Here is a 25,616-nt window from a genome sequence, read left to right on the forward strand (position 1 = left end):
ACTTAAAGCAGCTTTCTTGCTTGCAATCACCTCCGCTAGCGAGTGAGTGAGATGCAATTGCAAAAGCCTGCTTAATTTTTTCAGAAGCCAGGACAAAGGTTATGCTTCGTACCAATTCTGCTTTTTTGCCTAAAAGTGTCTCGGCATTCCACATCAACCAGTCCGTGGGATTGGAGGCTTTCTATCCACCTCCTTTCCAGTCTGACAGGGAGCGACGGCGCCATACACGACACTCTACCCTGTGTGGGCACTAGCTTATGTGAACAGGACACAAAGTTGGAGGCAGTCCGAACAGTTTTTTGTCTTATGGGGCTAAGTCCCATGGGCAAGCCCTGTCTAAACAGAAGCTATCAAAATGGATAACAGACACAGTCAGGGTTACCTATGAGTGAGCCAACTGCCCATTCCGCCAAGTGCATGGCAACTTTGTGGGCTTTATTCCAGGGTGCATGTTTCTATGACATTTGCAATGCGTCAGTTTGGGTTACTCCCCGTACCTTTACAAGATTCTATTGACTGTCATGGATCCCCAAAACCCTGGTTTTGGAATGAGTGTTGAGGGCGGCTTCAAGGTCAACCCTTACAACATAACATAGAGGTGAGTTTTCCCTCAATTTTTAGCCCTAGCTAATTGTTACTGGGGTTCCGAGTGGTAACGCACAAGGCAGCCTTGGCTTTGGTATACTATCCAGGTTCGGGATCTTTACAGGTAAACACCCATTCGGTAATGGATACATTTCTATTCCAGGGAACCATGGTTATGATAATAACCCAATGTTTTCTACTTTTAATTGCACTACCATGCAGTATATTTGCAGAAATTAACTTGTCTTATGCCTTCCATGTGTATCTAATCCTTTGTAGGCCCACGTGTGCAATTTTGCTCATCTATCTTAAATCCATTTTTATTGCGAGTGCCATCTCTAAACAATATCATAATTTATGATGGTATCTCCTAATGCAAAACAAACCAAATTATTTAAAGGTGGTGCTGACATAAAAAATGGATGCAAAGTAGAAAAATGAGCAAAATTCCACACTTGGGTCAACATAGGATTTAATACACATGGAAAACATAAGAATGTGGCAATAGACCAGTTAAATTCTGAGGACACAGTTAGAAATTAATTGGAGACAGACTTTGGACAGAGGGAAGGAGACACTTCACACAGACAGTGGTGAGGGTATGCAGTGGGCTGCCTAGTCATGTTGTTGTGGCAGAAACACTTGGATCCTTTAAGACCCAACTTGACAAAGTTCTGAGATCAATCAGCTGCTAGGAACCGGACGAGCTTAGATGGGCAGCATGGCCTCCTCTTGTTCTTACATTTCCATATGTTCTTATATAAATGTACCCTATGGTAATTCCATTAAAAGTGAAACTGCTTTCATTCTTCTAGATGTGTGATTTGTATCGTCTTATTTACCTGTCCTTGCATATTTTACATACATTGTTATCTAGAGAACCGTCCATACGTCACATCTTTTTAAACTGACCCAATGTACGGCAAGGGCATTCTTTAGCACTACTTATAGACTATCTGAATCTGAGAATAAACGCTGTTGTCTGTACAAATCTGTTACATTTGTACATACTATGGAAGGAGGTGATGCGTTTACATGATCTTGAGCGCTCAAATTTTGTATTCTCGTTACCCCTGCACAGGATCGCCATGGAGACCTATATACGGCAGCGGCAGCTCATCATGTCGCCGTTGATCCCATCGCGAGTCATCGGCGAGAACGAACCCCTGACCTCCGTCTTCAACAAGGTCATTGCTGCCCGAGAGGTCAATCACAAAGGTCAAGGTAGGGAGCCTAAAAACCCTTCCAAGCCAGGGGGCTTCTACTGGTGCTCTTAGTTTCCATGTTTATCTGTTTGATTCAATCCATTTTCATTACGAAGAAACGACTCTTCTAAGGAGAATCCAGTAATTCAGCAGTTAGCTTCCATTTACCATGAATCCAGACCACTCAAACTGTGCTCAAAATTGTAGGCAAATATTGTTGGCATCGCGTCAGGTTTTAGCCTCGTCTTGCATCCATACCCCAGAAGCACTGCCTGCATGTTCCTTTTGTAGAATTCCTGTTCAAAGCGGTCCTCACAGACGAAAAAATTTAGACCGAATGGAAAGGTTTTCAGTGTATGCCCCGTTCCCAAGTTATGCAGTCATTTTTTTTTGCTGGGATCGCCCATTCTGGATTAATAGGCTTTGGCACACAAAATAACTTTTTCTTCTTATTTTTACACTTATTATTCAAGCACCCAAAAGCTTTGCACTCTGCTATGGGGTTTTCATCACTGTATCCCATAAACCCATGCTTGCAACTTTTGGCCTATCAGGGAAATCAACGACTTGACATCACGTCGCTGCCTGAAAGGCTCCAATATGTCAGCTCCCTCAAGTGCGACTTGACCCAGAAAGTGGACAAAGAAATTGAAAACATCGCCAAATCGGTGCAGCAAGAAGCATTTATTGGATTTGTGGAACACAAAGAAAGCTTTGTTATTTTTGGGTACAGGTACCCGTTAAAACATATTAAATTAAGTGTAAAATTAGAGTATCTGCACAGCCCTGCTTTCTACGGTTCAACTCACAGATCGGCGCGTAGTCTTCTTTGTTCAAGACTAAATAGATTCAATTCTTTAAGCCTGTCTGCATATGACATGCCTTTTAAACCCGGGATAATTCTGGTCGCTGTTCTTTGCACTCCTTCTAGAGCAGCAATATCATTTTTGTAGCGAGGTGACCAGAGCTGAACACAATATTCTACACAAGGTCTTACTAATGCATTGTAACGTTTTAACATTACTTCCCTTGATTTAAATTCAACACTTTTCACAGTATACCCGAGCATCTTGTTGGCCTTTTCTATAGCTTCCCCACATTGTCTAGATGAAGACATTCAACATAAACTCCTAGGTCTTTTTCATAGATTCCTTCTTCAATTTCAGTATCTCCCATATGATATTTATAATGCACATTTTTATTGCCTGCGTGCAGTACCTTACACTTTTCTCTATTAAGTGTAATTTGCCATGTGTCTGCCCAGTTTTGGAATACTGGAATACTTGAACACTGAGCTTTAAATCAACATATTATATCTGTTGCCCTGCAGAGATGCTTGGTCATGAAAGCTGATTAAAAAACAGTTTCAGCCTGGCATTTCTTTTATTCTTTATACCTTTTATCTGCCTAGCATTTTTATATCTCTTTCTCTTCTTTCATAAAAAAGTGAACTTTCGCAACATTCAAATGGTCATATTGATAAAATTACAGTAATAATAAAAAAAGCATTTAAAAAAACAAATAATGCTCTAGTGCCAAGCCAAAAGGAAATCACAAGTAATAGATGCAAGTTTTCTGCAAGAGCATGTATTCCGCATTGTAATGCATTTAATGGACTTTCTGTCAAACTGTCTTAGCAGAAAGCGTAAACAAAATCAATACCTCCATTTGAAGTTGTCATCATTAAATTTCTTCCTCAAATTACTATTTTCTGTTAGCTTTTTTGAAATCCTGAAGCTTTCTCACAATACACTTGTTCGACAGTCTGGGTTAATGTGCTGGACAGGGTTCGAATTTGGAATCGCTCACAAGTGAAATGAATTTGGTGACCCAGCAGTCCTCAGTGGTATTCCATATCACAAAACCACAACACAGTTCTGCATGGAGACAGAACGACTCCCTCACCTCGGTATCTGCATCTCAACCTGCTCCTGTGTGTGAAATCTGTGCTCCTGCAAAGTCAGATTAACTGAGAGCTGTCTTAGTGTATTCTTGTTGTTCAGAGACATTATATTTTTGTGAATCGTGTACATCTGGTACATAAGAGCGTAACCATTACCCTGTCTCCCTGCAACACTGTTTGGTGACACTTGGTAATGGTAATGGTGACACTTGGTGATCCAGTGTACCTGGGAGGTGATTCTGAGAACTATATTGAAAGTCACCTTGATGTGAAAAAATGGAATCTAAGAAACAAGAAAAATACATTCTTGACCACGGCTTCTCGTCATAACATTTGTCAAATGTTATTACACAGTTTACTACTACTACTGTATATCTTTTATGTTGGGGTGGTTAAAGGTATGAAATTATATTTATATGCGGAGGTTCTATAGCAATAGGCATCAGTAGTGTTGGCTTCACTGTGTCTCTCCTGGTGACAGGACTCTGGGTCTCTCTGAAGCTGCTCCCTGGAGACCTGGCTCAGGTCCAGAAGGACTTCCCTCACCTGGTGGATCGAGGTACTGCCGTTGTGCGGAAGATGGGCTTCCCAGAAATCATCCTCCCAGGTAAGAGCTCGCCTGCTGCATTGTGCTCTTGATTTATATATATATATATATATATATATATATATATATATATATATATATATATATATATATATGTGTATTATACACGATTACGAGGACCCTCTGTATGGGCTTGCTTGGTTTGTATGGTTTTTCATTCATATTTTTTAAAACCTGAAAACCATAAAAAAAAAAAAAAAAAAAAAAAAAACAGTAAAATCTGAAATTTGTTTTGATTAATCTCTCTGTTGTTTCAGGTAAAGTGCGCAATGACATCTACGTGACTCTGGTCCAGGGTGAATTCGACAAGGGCAAAAAGAAGACCCCCAAAAATGTGGAGGTCATGATGTGTGTGCTGGATGAGGATGGGGTGCCTGTTCAGGTGAGCGTCTCAGCCACAGCTGAGCAGAGTGCCTCCCTCCTCCTCCTCCTCCTCCTCCTCTCTGATCCCAGTCTTTTAGCCCTTGGTTAAAACATTTCTGTGACTTCACCCTTTGATCTTTTGATTGATTATCGGGTCAATTCAATGGACCTTTCATTTTGCGTTTAGTATGAGCATTTAAATACGCTTCGGTGATTACGCTCTTACCTGCGAGTACACAAAGCGTTTCAGTGCTACACGGTTTGTTAAAGGTTTTTACAATACAGATTGCATTTGTCCGATGTGCCATCTGTAATCACGCCTCTGTGGTTGTCTCACACCCTCTAGTTTTTACTGGTATCATCCCATTGTGTCCTAGACATATGACATCACACTAATGGCATTATGGCTTCAAAGTAACAGTGCACATGTGCAAAGGCTCTGAAGTGCCAGTACTTCCACAAAAGACTTTTCTCACTAGTCTAATGATTTCTGTTATGTAAATGAAAGTGTTATCAATTGTGTTTCAACAGTATGAATATAGTTGTCACATATTGTAATTAATGTGTATGATTAAAAATATTAAACAATTACATTTTGTATTATGTTTAATGATATGTAAAAGTAATAATGAACAGTCTACCTTAATTGTTACCATCCATTGCAACATTTGAAGAGGTTTAATATTGTATCATTATGAACACACAGTTAATAAGAATATTGTGTAGACAGTTTTTAAAATGCTTGCAAACAGGGATAATGTGTTAATGTTTATTTTTAGGTAAGACAGGTATTGCTCCTGGTTCCGCTGTATACGCAGCATACAAGCCATCTGTTAACGTGCTTTAAGAAATCTCGGTTTGCACGCCACACAACTACTCCAGAACTCAATTACAAGTAGCACTGAATAACTCGTAGCGTAGGAAAAGGGCGTGCTTCTAATTTGTATTTCACATATCTTCTGGACAGGTTCAGGGACAACAGAAATTTCATCATCATTTAGTAAATCTCCATCAATTACATGGACATTAGATTTAAACTCAGCTGTTGCATTTCTTTCCTGGCTTTAACTATTGTTACAGCCCACTTGCGTCTCAAACCGCTCGCTGGCAGTGATATTTAGGTCTTCATCGGTTTTAGCTTTGGCAAAATGATCAATAACTTTACTCTCTGTTCCCGGTTTGCATTTTTTTAATTTATTTTTTGCATTTTTTTTTTCTAATGTCACTTTCATGTTCTACATCTAAAACGTAGTCCTCGCTACGTTTTAGATGTCATTATTGAACAAGTATCAATTAGGAAGAGATGTTTTAAGTGGCATAAACAACTCAAAGTATTGCAACGGTAAGAAAAGAATCCACAGTTTCTCGTGCCTAGTTTCTGTGACATGTAACGAATGTCCAAAACAGGTAAGACAAGTTTCATTCATGAATCCCCTCTGTTCAGCAGTGTTTATGGTAGTAAAGGTTTGATTCCCTTTCCCATCACAGATCAGCAAACAAGATTTTACAGTTTTAAAAAAGTAGGACTTCTCAAATACTAGAAAAGGGAATAACTTACTGTTCCCGCTGGGGCGAAATCCCCTACAAAGGGATATAGTGGAGGCGGCCGTAGGTATATCTGTATGTATGTGTGTGTGTGTATGTATGTATGTATGTATGTATGTATGTACATTCTTTCCATACATCTGTATGACCGCTTATCCAATTGCCATGAAACCTCAGTGTTAACGTTATTTAGCATAAGTTATTGAGAATATGGGCATATACAGTGCCGTGAAAAAGTATTTGCCCCCTGTCTGATTTTCTGCATTTTTGCATTTTTCACGTTGTATTTGGTCAGATTTTTTTGTGGGTTGTAGTATATATAGAGGGAGTCGGAGAGAAAAAATGACATCAAAGTTTGGTGCTTCTTTCATTTGTTTGGTGTGCAAGGTAATCAAACATGCAATCTTCAGGTGTGAAAAAGTTATTGCCCACCCCCAGTTAACGCAACCCAATTAAAGGGATAATTAGGGTCAGCTGTTTGAGTACTTTGGTTAACAACCAGGCCTGATTTGGGCCAGCCCTGCCCAATATAAATCTGACTAACTTTGTCCCTTACCATCAGAGTGAAGTTGTCAGCACACAGGTTCTAGAGGCACATCATGCCACGAACAAAAGAAATTCCTGAAGACCTCCGGAAAAAAGTTGTTGATACCTATCGGTCTGGAAATGGTTACAAAGCCATTTCTAAGGCTCTGGGGCTCCACCGAACCACAGTCAGAGCCATATTGTCTAAATGGAGAAAGTTTGGGACAGTAGTGAATCTTCCCAGGAGTGGCCGTCCTGCCAAAATCTCTCCAAGAGCAAGGCGTAAAATTGTCCAGGAACTCACAAAGAACCCTAGAACAACATCCAGGGATCTGCAGGCCTCTCTTGCCTCGGCTAAGGTCAGTGTTCATGACTCCACCATCAGAAAGACACTGGACAAAAATGGGATTCATGGCAGAGTAGCAAGGCGGAAACTATTGCTCACTAAGAAGAACATGAATGCTCGTCTCAAATTTGCCAAAAAGCACCTGGATGATTCTCAAGAGTTCTGGAACAATGTTCTATGGACAGATGAGTCAAAAGTGGAACTTTCTGGCCGACATGGGCCCCGTTATGTCTGGCGAAAACCAAACCCTGCGGTAGTGTCATGGTTTGGGGATGCTTTGATGCATCAGGACCTGGACGCCTTGCCATTATTGAAGGAACCATGAATTCTGCTCTGTATCAGAGAATTCTACAGGAGAATGTCAGGCCATCTGTCCATGAGCTGAAGCTGAAGCGCAGCTGGGTCATGCAGCAAAACAATGATCCGAAACACACAGGCAAGTCTACATCAGAATGGTTGAAGAACAAGAAATTTAAAGTTTTGGAATGGCCTAATCAAAGTTAAGACCTAAACCCCATTGAGATGTTGTGGCAGGACCTGAAACGAGCAGTTCATGCTCGAAAACCCACAAATGTCACTGAGTTGAAGCAGTTCTGCATGGAGGAGTGGGCCAAAATTCCTCCACAGCACTGTGAGAGACTAATCAATAACTACAGGAAGCGTTTGGTTGCAGTTACTGCTGCTAAAGGTGGCGTAACCAGTTATTGAGTCTAAGGGGGCAATTACTATTTCACACGGGGGCATTGGGTTTTGCATTACTTTCTTTAATAATTAAATGAAATATGTATCAAATGTTTGTGTTATTTGTTCACTCAGGGTCCCTTTTATCTAATATTAGGTTTTGGTTGAAGATATGATAACATTCAGTGTCAAAAATATGCAAAAATGCAGATTTTTCACGGCACTATAGGAGTGTGTCTGTCTGTCTGTACATCCATCCATCCATCTGTGTTACATTTTTGCATACATCTGTATAACCACTTATCCAATTGTCATGAAAATTGTTTTAAAATTAGCCAAAATGCAAATGTATGCAGATTTCTAATGCTCTGATGCTGTTTTTCTCTCCTTCAGAAAGCAATTTTCCCTGGAGCCGGGTGCGAGGGCATCTCGGAGTACAAGTCTCTGATTTACTACCAGGTGAAACAGCCCTGCTGGAACGAGACTGTCAAGGTAGGCGGGGCCAAACGGAGCGCGGTGGGGTGGGGCCAAATGCGAATGGTGATGCGCGGCGGAGTGCCTCGGTATGAGACCAGTCATCTGGAGCCCAGGCAATAGGCAGGCTATTTGAAGCTACTGAAAAAAAAATCCCTTTGAATTTTAGAGGTTGAAAAACACAGCATAGGGAATTTGCAGGGGAGTGCTGACTCATAGTCCAATAAACTGTAATCCAATTACATTTCTTATCTTTATCTTTTTTTTGTGCTATTACATTTGTAAATCTAGGTTTAATACATTAAACATCTAAAACTTTTGTATAAACAGTTATTTACCTTTTAAACTATCATACACAGTTTAAATGTATAAGTAGACTAGGTTTAGTACTTTGAGATTTAATTGTATTCTATTTTCGTATTTATTAAAAAATTAACATTCAGTTCAATTAAAGTCTTAATTAATATTTTTTTTTAATCCCGTACAAATAGCCTGATAAATTAATAAAATACTGTTCCGTTTAGGACTTTTATTTTCACTTACCCTTTTAAGCATGTGTGCCATTTACAGCATTAACACATACCACTGAACAGGTGGAGCCAAGGTCAGGGTTAAAATAGCCCAGTGGCATAATGTAACCTCATACAAATACCTGAGCTACTCTTCCTTGTGTTGAAGGTGGCGATTCCCATTGAAGACGTGTGCCGCTGCCATCTGAGATTCACCTTCCGGCACCGCTCCTCCCAAGAATGTGAGTTCACAGCTGTGTGTCTGCATGAGGATTGCGAGAGCCGTCCATTACACAGTGATCCACAACATCCCCCTGGCTGTCCTCCCTTACAGCCCCTGCAAAGTATCTCAAAGAGATGCTCATTGTGTTGCTGCCTCAATTAACCATTGTTTTTATTTGTATTTATTTTATTTTATTCTTTTATTTATAAGGCTGGGTTTTCACTTGCCGTTTTAGACACTGCACTGTTGTAAATTGAGAATGTGAATGTTCAATGCTCAATATGTCATAGTTAATAATAATAGTGATGGCTGCGGATCACCATCTAGTGGACGGCTCATGCACACACCACCTTCTCCATCATAGAAGAGAGGAAAGTAATAAAAGTTAAGAATGAGAAGAAGCCAGTCTAGCTTGTTCTTAAAAGATCCCAATGACTAAGTAGCAGATACATGGTTGGTAACCCAGTCCACACTCTCATGCTGTCCTCTGGTTGTGGTCTTTGTTGCTACTTTAAAAAAAAAAATAATAATAATAAATAATAATAATAATAATAATAATAATAATAATAATAATAATAATAATAATAATAATAATAAATTTAGCTAGTTTTACATACAGAAACAGTTCATCCAGCACTATTTAAGCACCTCATTATTGACTGTGTTATGGTAGGTGATTCAATTTTTTTGTCTGACTCTTGAAGCTACTCCTGCCTCACCCTTAAAAAGCTGATAAAGGGGATCTGAGGTAGACACCAGGATAATTTTTTTCCCGATTTTAAAGCCGATCAGGAATTCAAACACAGAAGGAAAGCAAGTTGATGGTGTTGTGTCTCTAGCTAGGGACCGGTCGGAGAAGCCCTTCGGCGTGGCGTTTGTGAGGCTGATGAACGTCGACGGTACCACCCTCCGAGACGGGAGGCACCACCTCATCTTGTATAAGGTAGGTGCCAGGTTGCGGACAGACTGGACTAAGACAGTCAGGTAGCCTTACCTGTTCTTTTACAATCAGTCAGGGTAGCTTTGGGTTCTTATTACCTCACCATGCAATAGCAGCCCCTAGTGGCCAAACGACCAATGGGCTCATGTGGACACCTTCAGAGTTGGCCTTTATCTGGCATCTACTGGGTTACTTGTACAGGCTCCTGGGTGTAAAGAGGCGATTGGCTTGGCTGTGGGATCGGAGGATGCTAACTTACCTACTGTTCTCCTGAGCTGTTGTGGAGAATTGCTGCAGTGAGGGGACGTATTTGAACAATCTGAATTGGGGAGAACAAACACGGGTAAAATAATTGGGCGTTCCTGTTTTTGTTTTTTTTTGTTTAGCAAAGGGGTGTTTTCTAAGAATAATAAAACAATTATAATGCTATAAAACCACAAAATAATGTGTATTTGCACTTGCACTATGCATTTTAGTGATGAAGGACAAACAGCACAATATGTAGTGTATTGGGTATTAGAAATGAGCTCAAGTGGTGCGTGAATAAAAACAGGTCTCCAGTATGTTGACTGCTGTGTGCCCCGTACAGGGAGACGTGAAGAAAGCAGAAGATGCCAAGTCTTATCTGAGTGCTCCAGGGACAAGGGAGGAGCAGGAGGACAGAGAGAGGCAGTCTGGGAAACCGTTCCATCATTCCAGCAACCTTCCCATCATCAAAGACATCTTCCAGATCAGCACACTCACCTGCTCCACCAAACTCACCCAGAACGGTGAGCCCAGCTATCATTCATAACATACTGTGCTGCTAGGATCCATGGTTTGAATGTTTTTTTGAAGTGTTCCTCGAGTATTTGAGGTTACTACTTCACCTGGTAGGCTATTCAATGCATTTCCAACTCTGTGTCAAAAAAGTGCATCCTACCTTCTGTTCTAAACTTACTTTTACTCCTTGTATGCCCTCTCGTTCTACCCTCTGTACTAAATTTAAAGTGGTGACCTTCTATGCAATTTAGGATTTTATAAACTTAAGTTAAGTCCTGTCTTTCCCTTTTTTTCTAGAGATTTACTTATTTTAACCTGGCTTTATAGCTCATGCCATTGAGTCCTGGACAATTATAGCTTGGATCATTCCTTTAATAACTCAGTTCAGAGCATACTTGTTCACACCATCCAAACAATGCGAGATCAACATGCATTGAAGGTAATTGGCATTTTAATTAAAAGATGATCAGACATTATTTAGGTTGTGTGAATACGGTAATAGTAACACATTAGTAACAATAGCCCGAATTGGGTTTAATCCTTTTCACATTGCTTTGGCTGGGGTTTCCCAGTAAATGTCAGCTATGGGAACTTGTCACTATGTAAGCTCTGTGAAGGAAGGTGTCTCGTTGGTGTTTCAGTGGACCTGCTGGCGCTGCTGAACTGGAGGTCGAACCCAGAGAACCGGGAGCAGACCCTGCAGAGGCTCATGCAGGTGCAGGGCAGCGAGATCGTCAAGGTAACTGAGAGGCTGCTTACTCTCCTTACATTAGAAGTTGTGTCCACCATGGAACTTGTGAGGGATAACTAGTGTCCTCTCACACTCAGAATGTCAACCCAGTGGTGTTGTTCAGGCAGAATTACTTGGATCCTTTAAGACCCAACTTTACAAAGTTCTGAGATCAGAACTACTACTGGGAACGGAGCACGCTTAGATGGTCCGAATGGCCTGCCTCCATAAATGTTCTTCTGTTCTATGAAAACTATAATGCCAAACTTCTATTTTTAAATGTATTTAGAGAAGCACTTATGGTGAAACTTGCATGGGGCATAAGGCCCTGTGAAAATTTTCTTTAAAATTCACGGCAGTGTCGCAGGTAAAGTATCATATTTCACGTAATGTGAATGGAACTATTTTATAAATTGTGTACAGATTATTATTATTTTTTTAAACATCAAATATAGAGATAAATGCACTGGCATCAAAATCAATGTCAAAGTTATTCAAGCACTTTAGCTTGTGAAACTGTGTTGTAATTAACAGCCTGTAGGTAAAGTTTATCTGCAAGCACAGCTTCTAGTGCGTCAGATGCATGTTCATCATTTAGGTCTTGCAAAACAAATACAATGTGTAACCCATACTGATCTTGGGCATCAGTCGACTCATCAGTGACCACTGACAAGCAACCAGACTGTTTTACCAATTCCATAGTCTCCTGCCTGTGATACTCGCCAACTTTAGATTTGAAAAATTTACGGAACTTTTGGTTGTCCACATTTTCAAAAGGGATATTTGCGCAAACAAACGCCACTGTCAGGTCAAGATGTAATGTGTTTCGTGCTTCACTGTTTTCAGTCGACTTTTGTAACATGGAAGTCACCGTTTTTTTGTTTCTTTGCAAGTAAAGCAGTCGCAGTACTGCTCTGGATTTCCGCCTTTCTCTTTCGGTGAATACTAAACGCCTGTCTCGAAAGTGATCTACAGTAACGCTGCAGGACGTACAGAAGACCTCACCTCCATCGCTGTGTAAAACTCCTGCTGGATGCTTCTTTATGTGATCTGGTGCAGGCACATTTTTAGCCTTTTTAGAGACATCCTTTTTCTTATTTACAGTGTGTAGTATTTCAATTTCCTGCCTAGACTGCATATAGTCACATGACATAATCACTGCACAGCACTATGTGCATGGCGAATAGTACATGCAGGCACACAGCAGAGCTGTACAGTTCCGTTAATGTGATGAAATGTATTTTTATTTCTTAAGAATATTGTAAAAATCGTGGTTTTTTTTCACAATTTACACAGGGCCTTGGGGATAAGCAATTGCCACTGATTACGGATCTTAGACTACCTTACTATGTGTTATCCCATTGATTAGTAACATGTTAAGTATCCTATCAAAACTATATTATTATTATTATTATTATTATTATTATTATTATTATTATTATTATTATTATTATTAGTTTACTTAGCAGACGCCTTTTTCCAAGGCGACGTACAGAGACTAGGGTGTGTGAACTATGCATCAGCTGCAGAGTCACTTACAATTACGTCTCCCCCGAAAGACGGAGCACAAGGAGGTGAAGTGACTTGCTCAGGGTCACACAATGAGTCAGTGGCTGAGGTGGGATTTGAACCGGGGACCTCCTGGTTACAAGCCCTTTTCTTTAACCACTGGACCACACAGCCTCCTGTGTATATATATATATATATATATATATATATATATATATATATATATATATATATATATATATATATATATATATATATATATATATATATATATATATATATATATATATATATATATATATATATATATATATATATATATATATATATATATATATATAGACGTGCTCAAATGTGTTGGTACCCCTCCACAAAAAACGAAGAATGCACAATTTTCTCTGAAATAACTTGAAACTGACAAAAGTAATTGGCATCCGCCATTGTTTATTCCATATTTAATAGAAATCAGACTTTGCTTTTGATTTTTTATTCAACATAATATTGTAAATAAGAAAACAAATGAAAATGGCATGGACAAAAATGATGGGACCGCTAACCTAATATTTTGTTGCACAACCTTTAGAGGCAATCACTGCAATCAAATGTTTTCTGTTCCTCTCAATGAGACTTCTGCACCTGTTAACAGGTAGTTTGGCCCACTCTTCCTGAGCAAACTGCTCCAGCTGTCTCAGGTTTGATGGGTGCCTTCTCCAGACTGCAAGTTTCAGCTCTTTCCATAGATGTTCGATAGGATTCAGATCAGGACTCATAGAAGGCCACTTCAGAATAGTCCAATGTTTTGTTCTTATCCATTCTTGTGTGCTTTTAGCTGTGTGTTTTGGGTCATTATCCTGTTGGAGGACCCATGACCTGCGACTGAGACAGAGCTTTCTGACACTGGGCAGTATGTTTCGCTACAGAATGCCTTGATAGTCTTGAGATTTAATTGTGCCCTGCACAGATTCAAGGCACCCTGTGCCAGGCGCAGCAAAGCAGCCCCAAAACATAACCGAGCCTCCTCCATGTTTCACTGTAGGTATGGTGTTCTTTCCTTTGAAAGTTTCATTTTTTCGTCTGTGAACATAGAGCTGATGTGACTTGCCAAAAAGCTCCAGTTTTGACTCATCTGTCCAAAGGACATTCTCCCAGAAGGATTGTGGCTTGTCAATATGCATTTTAGCAAATTCCAGTCTGGCTTTTTTATGTTTTTCTGTCAAAAGTGGAGTCCTCCTGGGTCTTCTTCCATGGAGCCCACTTTCGCTCAAAAAGCGACGGATGGTGCGATCAGAAACTGACGTACCTTCACCTTGGAGTTCAGCTTGTATTTCTTTGGCAGTTATCCTTGGTTCTTTTTCTACCATTCGCACTATCCTTCTGTTCAATCTGGGGTCGATTTTCCTCTTGCGGCCGCGCCCAGGGAGGTTGGCTACAGTTCCATGGACCTTAAACTTCTTAATAATGTTTGCAACTGTTGTCACAGGAACATCAAGCTGCTTGGAGGTGGTCTTGTAGCCTTTACCTTTACCATGCTTGTCTATTATTTTCTTTCTGATCTCCTCAGACAACTCTCTCCTTTGTTTTCTCTGGTCCATGTTCAGTGTGGTGCACACAATGATACCAAACAGCACAGTGACTACTTTTCTCCATTTAAATAGGCTGAATGACTGATTACAAGATTGGCGACATGTGTGATACTAATTAAAGAAACTAATTAGTTTGAAATATCACTAAAATCCAATTATTTATTATCTTTTCTAAGGGGTACCAACAAATGTGTCCAGGCCATTTTAGAATATCTTTGTAGAATAAGCAATAATTCATCTCTTTTCACAGCTTCTTTGCTTTATTCTATGACATACCAAAGGCATGCAAGTATATAGCTTTTAATTTCATCACTTTTCAGGAGGAATGAAGCATTATTTCAATGAGCTGTAAGGGTACCAACAAATTTGACCACGTCTGTATATATGTATTTTCCCCCAAAGTCCATATAAACAGTTTTATCATTCTGAAAATTAGGTTAAAAAATTTTGACTGAAGGGGTGATATGTTGGACTATTAAGGTTGGTTTATACTTCAGACATAATTTCTGGTCGAGGATCTCCGACCCTGTGCGACAGGTTGGAATTATGTCGTCCACACTTTTGCGACGTGCGTCTTTTTTGGAAAGTTGTACATCCTTTTCTCATACATCTGCGACCTAAAATCTTATACAGTTGGATAATTTTGAACAACTTCAACATTTGCTGCATGGTCGGAGTGAAGCTGCACAGCTTTATAGCTGTCTGCGCCTGATGTATCGCATTCATCTGCGACAGAAGTATGAACCAACCCTTAGGGGTCTGTGAAACCTGCCTTCTGTGCACCCCCTTTAAACTATGTAGATGGAGCTGAAAGTAAGATGCAGTCTGTGTTTCTCCTTATACAGAGAACACACATGCTGGTGTGATGGCAGTATAGCGCTAATGGGAGCAGTGAAGGGTCTTATAAAGGGAGCACTGTGTCGTAGTCCGAGATTTGTGATAAAGACTTGAAACAAAGTTTGTAGTATTTCTATTTAGCTAAAAGCAGTCAGCTCTCTGTCTTTCTCTCTCTTCTCTGCAGTTTTTGCATGACACTCTGGACGCGCTGTTTAACATCATGATGGTCACCTCAGAGAAGGACACCTACGACACTTTGGTATTTGATGCCCTGGTGAGTCAGATCCCTTAAGATACAGCAGTCAGACCTGTAATAAACCAAATAATAAGAAAACATTGAGTCCAATCTGAATTGGTGACGCTAGCTTGGGAACACATAAATATTGTTTGTATGTAAAGTACAGCCCCTCCGCGTTGAGACGGGGTGAGCAGCCCCTCCGCGTGGAGACGGGGTGAGCAGCCCCCTCGCGTGGAGACGGGGTGAGCAGCCCCTCGCGTGGAGACGGGGTGAGCAGCCCCTCGCGTGGAGACGGGGTGAGCAGCCCCTCCGCGTGGAGACGGGGTGAGCAGCCCCTCCGCGTGGAGACGGGGTGAGCAGCCCCTCCGCGTGGAGACGGGGTGAGCAGCCCCCTCGCGTGGAGACGGGGTGAGCAGCCCCTCCGCGTGGAGACGGGGTGAGCAGCCCCCTCGCGTTGAGACGGGGTGAGCAGCCCCTCCGCGTTGAGACGGGGTGAGCAGCCCCTCCGCGTGGAGACGGGGTGAGCAGCCCCTCCGCGTGGAGACGGGGTGAGCAGCCCCTCCGCGTGGAGACGGGGTGAGCAGCCCCCTCCGCGTGGAGACGGGGTGAGCAGCCCCTCCGCGTGGAGACGGGGTGAGCAGCCCCCTCGCGTTGAGACGGGGTGAGCAGCCCCTCCGCGTGGAGACGGGGTGAGCAGGCCCTCCGCGTTGAGACGGGGTGAGCAGCCCCCTCGCGTGGAGACGGGGTGAGCAGCCCCTCCGCGTGGAGACGGGGTGAGCAGCCCCCTCCGCGTGGAGACGGGGTGAGCAGCCCCCTCCGCGTGGAGACGGGGTGAGCAGCCCCTCCGCGTGGAGACGGGGTGAGCAGCCCCTCCGCGTGGAGACGGGGTGAGCAGCCCCCCCGCGTGGAGACGGGGTGAGCAGCCCCCCCGCGTGGAGACGGGGTGAGCAGCCCCCCCGCGTGGAGACGGGGTGAGCAGCCCCCCCGCGTGGAGACGGGGTGAGCAGCCCCTCCGCGTGGAGACGGGGTGAGCAGCCCCCTCGCATTGAGACGGGGTGAGCAGCCCCTCCGCGTTGAGACGGAGTGAGCAGCCCCTGTGCATTGAGATGGGGCTTCTCTTATATTGTATCTCTGGAATAATTAATTTAACTCCAGTTATAAAAAGTGAAATCTCTTCTGCAGGTGTTCATCATCCTGTTGATCGGAGACATTAAGTTTCAGCACTTTAATCCTGTACTGGAGACCTACATTACCAAGCACTTCAGTGCCACGCTAGCATATGTGTGAGTATCTGTGTTTTTGTGTCTCTATCACAATAAAAAATGACTTCCTTAAAATGACATGTTCTATGAAAACTATAATGCCAAACTTACATTTTTCATTTTATTTAGAGAAGCACTAAGTCTATCTCCACTTAATTTCCAATAGTGCCCTCTGGTCCTGGTTTCTGCACTGTGTATTAGTTAGGGTTAACTATGTCACCTCCTCTTAAGATTTTAAAGACTTCAATCATGTCTTCCCTAATTCTTTGTTCCAGGCTGAACCGATTCAGCTCCTTCATCATGTCTGCGTAGCTCATTCTGGGATTAGTCTGGTTGCTCTTTATTGCCATCATTATTAGCCATTTTAAATGTTACCAAATTATGGAATTATTTATTTAGCTGCAGTCACTTCAAGACACAGTGCTTGTGTCTCCCTCCTGCCTTTTCTCACCTTAACACTTTTGATTTCCCTGCAGGAAGCTGACTAAGGTGTTAAATGACTACGTGGGGAACGCAGAGGATCCCAATAAGACGGATCTGCTGTTCTCTGCACTCAAGGCCCTCAAATACCTGTCCAGGTTCATTGTGCAGTCCCGCATTCTCTACCTGCGGTGAGGATTCCTGTTCATATTCAAGAATGTAGTGGAGCGGTTACAGTTTAACATCGAATATGAAAGCGTCACTGCATTGTCTTTTTTTTCTGTTTCAGGTTCTATGGAAACAGTGAGGATGGAGACAATTTCAACAACTCCATCAGAAAACTCTTCTTCTCTTTCAACATCCTGATGGACCAGCCTCTGGAGGAGGCAGTCAAAATCAAGGTGGGTCTCAAAAGCAACCAGAGGAAGTAATTTAATATCCTAGGGAATAATAAGGAAGGCACAGAGCATTACCTCTTGCGTTCTTGCACATTCTGTCTGTAGTTTTAAAGGAGTGCTAATCAAAAAACACAGTACTGAGAAAACTGAGAACATGTTTATTTTACGTAGAATCAGTACTAAGGCATTTGATTTTGAAGGAATTCAAGTGTTATAGAATACCCTGCAAAATTTACAAGAAACGCATTTACTTACCTTTGCGGTGTCCTGTGTTGTCTGTATCACAAGGGTTATATTTGTAATCACACATAATGGGTCTTAAATCAGCTGGTTCAACACTTTGAGTTGTTTATGCCACTTATCCCAATTGATACTTGTTCGATAATGAGATTCAGTTTGGTAATTGCTGGTGTTCCTGAACCTGTCCAGAAGATTTGTGAAATAAAAATTAGAAGAGGGTGGGGGGATTTCATTATGTTAATGTTTAATTGTATTACTTTCTGAAATCATAAGCCTTTTTCTGAGTATTAGGTTTGAAATATACTGAGCATCAAAAGAAGCTTATCACTTATATTTGAACATCAAAAGAATATTTGGATAAAATGCACTAGATGTGATCGAAAAATGACAAACTCTGTCTCAGAGCAGGTGCAGTGACTTTTCATTGTGCTGACCAACAATTGGCATTTTACTGTCTGAAGTTATGGGGGGACGGGGGATACTGTGAAAATACAAGCAGTATATCGGCAACGCATGCTTTGTACCAGGTTTCGGATGTTGTCTTGTAGAATCCTGGCCCATTCCTCTTGTAGTGCTTGGTAGTGCTTATTGTATGACTTATATTGTAACACTTGAATGTATTTGTATTTGCTTGCGATTGTAAGTCGCCCTGGATAAGGGCGTCTGCTAAGAAATAAATAATAATAATAATAATAATAAGCATCTGCCTGTTCAGTGGTCTCCAAGCCCTAGAAGCCATACATCGCCCAAGTTCATCCCACAAATGTTCAACTGGGCTCAGGTCTGGGGAATAAGGCATCAATGGCATGACTCTCACGCTCGCATTCTGCAAGAAAGCTGTCGTGACACGAGCAACATGGGGACGTGCGCTGTCTTGCTTGAGTGTTGTCACTTTAGGATGGGATTGCAAGAAGGGCACCAAGTGAGGCCTTAGGACTTGGTCAAGATATCGCTGTGCAGTCATGTTGCCATCAGTCACTACCAGCGGAGTTCTGTAGCAACTAGACACTCCTGCCCATCACACTTGGACCTCCCCACACAACAATTAGCGTATCTTTCACCACTCGCTGACGTCCGTCAGGGCAGTCTATGCAGAATCTCGATTCGTCAATGAAGAGGACCTGGCTCCACTGAAGGTAGTGTTGGCACCACCTCATCCTGTTGCGACAGTGCACATTGCTGAGCACCGGACCCCTGTATGGTCATCAGGCCTGTAGATGGTGACTGTGTAACCACCTTCTTACAGTTGAACTGCTGATGCGTGGATTATTGAGACCTGCAGTATCAGATGCTGTTCGACTAGCAGTGCAAAAACGATCATGAAGATGCTGCATAATGATCTGTCGATCTTGGGCAGGTGGTGTGACTCTTGGTCTCCTAGTTAGTAGCCTGTCATTGACAGAGTGTATCTGGTTATACTGTCTCGCCAGGTTTGAAATTGCTGGCTGTGAGCACCCAAGACGGCGAGCCACAGTACACTGCCCTAGTCCAGCATCCAACATGCCGATTTGCACGAAGGCGCTGCTCTCTTGACAGACGTGGCATATGGTGTTTCTGTGATTTTCTTTATTGCTTTTATTCAAGCTTGCAATTCAAGAGCTGAAATCACCCCGATCAACGTCCAATCAACTGTCTCGCTAATGATGTGATTAAGTGCATATGCTTCAGTCATAGTCACTCAAGCGTGTCATGGTCAAGGGTGAATGATCGAGTGATTAAAAAGAAACCAAAAAATTTAGTCAATGTTCATCATTTATATACCTTATTTTTTTCAGAAAATAAGTGTCATAGTAGTGGGGTTTCTTTTGATGCTCAGTATATAATTAACTAATTGCGGAAATGATTGTTGCATAACAAAATGGTATTCACTTTTCTGTTGAACTGTTCTGAATGTGGTTTCATTGAACCGTTTTCTGTGGATTCGTAGCACAAACTGGATTCGTTAATCAACACTATGCCTGCCCCGCACTCCCTTTCTCTTCAAAGCCACACAGCCATTTGTAGTTAGAAGATTCGAAGAATGAATCGATCAAAGGGTGACGTCACAGAAATGTTTTAAATACTGATAACACCAGATACAGCAAAGTAATGCGTTTCTTCAGGCCAGGATTATTATTATTATTATTATTATTATTATTATTATTATTATTATTATTATTATTATTATTGTTTTAACTCTATAGACACTCAGCATCTGGAATTATAACATCACAGTCCCATACAAACAAAACACTCTGCATTTGTGTTTAAAAAAGAGTTTATTTAGCTGTAGACCCAAAATACCCCCAAACATCATATATCACTGTAAAGGAGACAACCTCAGCCACCTCAATAAGCAATATTTTACTTGACCTGCAGCAAAATAAAGATATTCAAACGGGGAAAAAGGTGTTTAGTTTTAACTGAGAAATGTAGACCTACTGTACCTACATTTCAGGTCTTCATTGAATTCAGATGTGTTTCATATGCAACTAGGAGAAGAATATAATATTCTTTAAATACAGGTATACGCTATTTTTTTTATATTAAGGCCTATATTAAGGTTTGTATTAAGGTTTATATTAGGCCTAATTTAATTTAAATTTATTAAGCACTTGTAGTTCACTTATCAAGTAATTAAAGGGAATACACAGCGTCCAGTTTTGTATGTTAACTCTGTCTGCTAAGGATCTTTCTGGAACCTATTTACTTGATTTTGTAAACAAACATAATGCCTCAGGACAATATGACCTGAGATATTTATCCATGTAGCTTTGCATACATTAGAATGTGCTTTCAATTTGTCTTTTTATCATTATATTTGTCAGTGGAGGCTGGTGGCCAAAATGTTTGTCTGTTCACACCTCAGATGCAGGTGAGGGAGCGTGGTCCAGGGGGCCAACCTCAGTGGTAGAAGCACTGTCCAGTGGATCTGTTTCTTGTTGGAAGCAATACAAAATGTTTGCTCTGCGATCTCATAAGAACATAAGAACGTTTACAAACGAGAGGAGGCCATTCAACCTATCTTGCCCGTTTGGTTGTTAGTAGCTTATTGATCCCAGAATCTCATCAAGCAGCGTCTTGAAGGATCCCAGGGTGTCAGCTTCAACAACATTACTGGGGAGTTGGTTCCAGACTCCCACAGTTATCTGTGTAAAAAAATGCCACCTATTTTCTGTTCTGAATGCTCCTTTATCTAATCTCCATTTGTGATCCCTGGTCCTTGTTTCTATTTTCAAGTCGAAAAAGTCCCCTGGGTCGACCTTGTCAATACATTTTAGAATTTTGAATGCTTGGATTGCGTGAGAGATTTCCAAAACAGCTGTGTCATAATCTTCTGTGGTATTTGGGCCCCTTTGCCTTTTTGCAGGTTCTCAGGGAAGCTGGATTCCAGTGTTCTAACAGATGCTCAGCTGTTCTGAATGCTTTGAACAAATTGAGTTACTGCTTCATTTACATCAACAGGTGTAATATTCCTTGCCTGGAGTTTCCCATACAAAATATCCACCTTCATCATTATCTTTTGGAACAAGTACAGGAAGTACAGAAACTCTTTGTCCATGAGGCTATGGCAAAAACCGTTAGCTTCTCTAACTGGACACTGTCAAAGTCTCCTGAATCACTCATTGTTTGAAAACACTGTAACAGGTGATTGCACTGTTCAAAACACTGTCCTCACTGCTCCACTATGAAAAGTCCACCTTGTTTGAGGAGCAGCTGGTTGTCTTTTCTTTAAAACTTCATCCAAAACAACAGTTTTCTTTTGAGAGCGAAAGAAAAAAGTTGAAAAACCAGAGAGGGTCTGGAAAACAATTCAAGCCACTGAAACTTGGCTCGCTGCTTGTCCCATTATTAGATTGAGTTGATGGGCATAGCAATGGACATAATGTGCATTTGGATATTTTTCACTTACAAACTTCTGGACCCCACCAGTCTGGCCACGCATTCCACTCGCTCCATCGTAGCTCTGTGCAATTATTTTAGCCTTTTCACTTTCTCCTGTGAATATGGCATCTACCTGTTGCATAATGGCAGTGGAAATAGCTTTGGGAAATATTTGTAATGTCGCTGGTTTCATCAGCTTGAATTGCAACATAATCAGTCTGTTTCAGTTCTTTGACGATATTTTCCCTGCAAACCTCCAACATGCAGCCTAGAAGTTCATTTTGAACTGTCTTAGAGGTGCCTTTAAAGACTGTGGCCTTCCTCAAGTGTGTTTCAATTGCCTGATCAAGCTTTGAAACAAACTCTACCAGCCCAAGAAACACACCAGGATTGGAAGATGTTGATGATTCATCATGACCTCGTCAGTCCAATTCAAAAGCTCCACAGAACGCTATGCATTCAATGATGCGTGTAAGTGTCGGTCTTCAGACCCTTCTTCATTGTGCTTCTTTATGGCATTTCGGTAAGCAGTGCTAAGCTGGACAGCGATATTCACTCTCCCTAACATGCCTAGACGCATTTCACATGTCTTATGCTCTTGAGCTCTTGTGTTTTTTTTTGATGTTGCAGGTCTGTAACTCCGGTTCTTGACCATGCTGCATCAGTGTCACCCCGAGCCTTAGCAAAAAGGAAAGCAAAACAGTGCGTTGTTGTTGTTTTCACTTGCATAGCCCCATGGCCTAAGCTTATACCATGACTCGTTAAAGGTTTGAGTGTATGCCCGTCCTCTGTCACTATTCACCAGCACTAATTTTATTGAAGGTGTGCTGGGTCCCAATATTTGATCTGCAGTTTCTGCACTTCCTCCATTGTAGAAACATTATTAACAAGCAAAAATTCTACTGTATTCATGTCTTCTTTTTTGATTACCTTGGAATATTAAAACCTGGCAGTATACCCCAAAATAGATTAAAAATACTCAAATTTAAATGTGTATTTATTTAAATTTAAGTTGTCCCTGAATCTAAGTTGTTGTGCTTCATTATACAACAAAGTAAAGACACTGGAAACCGAAGCAAAGTTAACGTAGTGTTTTTACTAGATGCTACTCATGCAAACTCCTTCACAGCACTGAACAGTTGTGCACTTGCGCAGTATTATCAGTGGTACGTAACTGAAGGAACTTAACCCTTTGCTTACTAGTGCACTTGTAACTGAACTATAGAATTTAACTAGATATACTACAGTCCTCCCCACTTAGCTGTAATGTCCATGTTTGAACTGAGTGACTAATGCTAGAAACTAAATTCTGAACTAGCTCCTACAAATGTAGTCTCTGTGGTGCTGTGTGCTCTCTTGTGGGATAGCTTTGCCCCCTGTCAGTTCCAGGAATGGTAAGAATGGTAGCAGCAGGCAGATCCTCAGGGTGAACTGGTGTTGAGTCAGTATCAGGTCCCCTTGGCGTCACACTGGTTGATGAAAAGTTGACTTTTCCTCATCAGACTGAGTTGCGGGCTGTTCAGCAACAGCTGAAGTGTCATCAGGGATAACTTTTGATTCTGCGTTGTGAAGTTGATCAACGTGATGACGCCATACCATATCAGGCTGTATCTTGACAGCGTACATCAGTGGTCCCAGTCAGGATTGTATGGTTCCTGGATACCATTTTATATTATTCATATAGTTCCGTGCTAAGACTGCTTGTCCTTCCTGGGATTCTCTGCTGGTATATGGTACTTGCTGTGCTTTGTGGAAACATGGTTTTGCATCGGGGTTTAGCACAATTTTTGCTTTTATTTCTTTTAATGTTCCAATGCCCTCTTTGAAGACTGGGGCTGCATCAGCCAACAGTTTCTCTAGCACCAACTTTGTATTTCCGGTTGCTTGTGCTGGGCTAGGCTGCAGAGTTTGAATTCAGTCTAAATGAATCTTAGCCATTCACAGCCAAACAATGGTGGCCCTCCTTTTTCAATGACATAGAGGTCCAATCTGCACACCGGTCTTCATACTGTACAAGCACTTTTGACAGCCTGAGTGGTGCAATCTTCTCTCCTGTATATGTTTTTAGTAGAATGGAGGTTTTCCAAAGTTTGAGTCCCTTTTTGTTAAACTCCTCCTTAGAAATAACAGACACAGCAGAACCTGTGTCAAGTTCCATTTTAAGTGGTTGCCCTTCTATGGATGTTGTAATCCTGATGGCTTTTCTATCAGTATTAGCTAAGCAAGCAACATTAAGGCAGCCAATCCTCACAGCATCCAACTCACCATCACTGTCATCTGTGTTTTCCTGGATTGCATGTAGCTGTTTACTTCATTTCCCTGTGTAGTGTATGTCCCTGTGTAGTTTTGAACTGTTGGGTAGCAGCTCGACAAACAGTTTGGATATGCCTTATTTTCCCACACTGCATGCTTCAATTTGTGTTTGTTTTTTTTTTAACCCCGGTTTTCTCCCTATTAGTATGCCCAATTATTATCTGTATCCTTGGCTCACCGCTCGCAACCCCCCCGCCGACTTGGGAAACAGCGGCTGGGAACACGCGTCCTCCGAAACATGCTCCTGCCAAGCCGTCATTTTTCACACTGTGGATCCACAGCGATGCCACTAGACCTATAGTGCTGGAGGACAACACAGATCTGGTGGCTCCACTGCAGAACCACAGGCGCCCTATTGGCCACAGGGGTCACTGATGCGCAGTGAGCCGTGGATTCCCCTGCCAACCTAAGCCCTCCCTACCCGGGCAGCGCTTGGCCAATTGTGCGGCGCCACCTAGGAACTCCCAGTCACTGTCAGCTGTGACATAGCCTGGATTAGAACTTGCGGTCTCCTGGCTATATCCTGCACTCCACGCGGAGCGCCTTTACTGGATGCACCACTCGGGATTCCCATGCTTCACTTCAGAAACGACAAGTTACTGGAGTATGTCCAGTTTTTCCACAGCTATAGCAATTGTTAAACACTGCCGGCTTGAATTTACAGAGGACTAATAGACATTTCAGATTGCATTTGCTATAATGCAATCAACTATCGATTTTATATAAGTATTACTTTCAGGTACTGTGCAATTATTACGTGATTATAACAACCCTCTTTACACGTTTAATTTTCAAATACAATGCTGTAGAGAAAAAAACAAGTGTCTTCCTGGTATTTAGTCATTTCTTGCAATAGATCACATGGGACTATTGAAATGTTTTTTTACAGCACAGGAAGTGGTCATATACTAGGAAGCAGCAGCAACATTTACATCTATAGTGTTGTCTTTGAAATAAATGAATATTTCACATTGAAGTATAAAAAACAAGCAATGAACTATAACACAAGAAATGGGGGACCAGTGATAATATTGCTAGTGCTAATAAGAGGTTGTAACGGTTGGCTATCTGGGGTGCCAGGCAAATGCATAATCTACCATATTTAATTGTCACCAAACCGCTACTAGGACATAGTAATTCACTTTTCCATATGTGACACCACTACACCCTATATATACCCAGGGAATAACTATGTAATTGAAATAAATAATTAACAAACAGGACAGAAAAAAGGTAAACAGCTAGGAGAAGAAGCATTGAGGAACCATGCAATCCTCAAGCATTTATTACACTCTACAAATAACAAGCAGACCTCTTGGTTACTGGCCATAAACTAACAAAGAAATATACTAGTTAATTACATCAATTAACCAATCACACTATTAATTGGTTATACGAACACCAACAACAAATATATTGCACAGCATGGTTAGATATTGCACAGCATTGTTAGATATTGCACAGCATTGTTAGATATTGCACAGCATTGTTAGATATTGCACAGCATTGTTAGATATTGCACAGCATTGTTAGATATTACACAGCATTGTTAGA

General features: G+C 41.5%; 1 protein-coding gene across 4 annotated transcripts in view; it reads left to right on the forward strand.

Annotated features, from left to right (window-relative positions):
- Nucleotides 1-25,616, forward strand: part of LOC131706871 (dedicator of cytokinesis protein 5-like) — a 163,057-nt gene that overhangs the window by 63,086 nt on the left and 74,355 nt on the right. For all 4 annotated transcript variants that reach the window (XR_009310858.1, XM_059008767.1, XM_059008765.1 and 1 more), the window contains exons 12-23: nt 1,667-1,809; nt 4,175-4,300; nt 4,558-4,682; nt 8,154-8,252; nt 8,913-8,985; nt 9,806-9,909; nt 10,496-10,676; nt 11,310-11,407; nt 15,512-15,601; nt 16,748-16,848; nt 17,304-17,438; nt 17,537-17,648. Coding sequence is in view for 3 of the 4 variants with exons in the window: in XM_059008767.1 (XP_058864750.1) it covers nt 1,667-1,809; nt 4,175-4,300; nt 4,558-4,682; nt 8,154-8,252; nt 8,913-8,985; nt 9,806-9,909; nt 10,496-10,676; nt 11,310-11,407; nt 15,512-15,601; nt 16,748-16,848; nt 17,304-17,438; nt 17,537-17,648 (1,387 nt within the window). In the remaining variant the exon portion in view is untranslated. The remainder of the gene's footprint in view (nt 1-1,666; nt 1,810-4,174; nt 4,301-4,557; nt 4,683-8,153; nt 8,253-8,912; nt 8,986-9,805; nt 9,910-10,495; nt 10,677-11,309; nt 11,408-15,511; nt 15,602-16,747; nt 16,849-17,303; nt 17,439-17,536; nt 17,649-25,616) is intronic.

The sequence above is a fragment of the Acipenser ruthenus genome, chromosome 37 (assembly GCF_902713425.1).
Source record: "Acipenser ruthenus chromosome 37, fAciRut3.2 maternal haplotype, whole genome shotgun sequence".
Classification (NCBI taxonomy): domain Eukaryota; kingdom Metazoa; phylum Chordata; class Actinopteri; order Acipenseriformes; family Acipenseridae; genus Acipenser; species Acipenser ruthenus.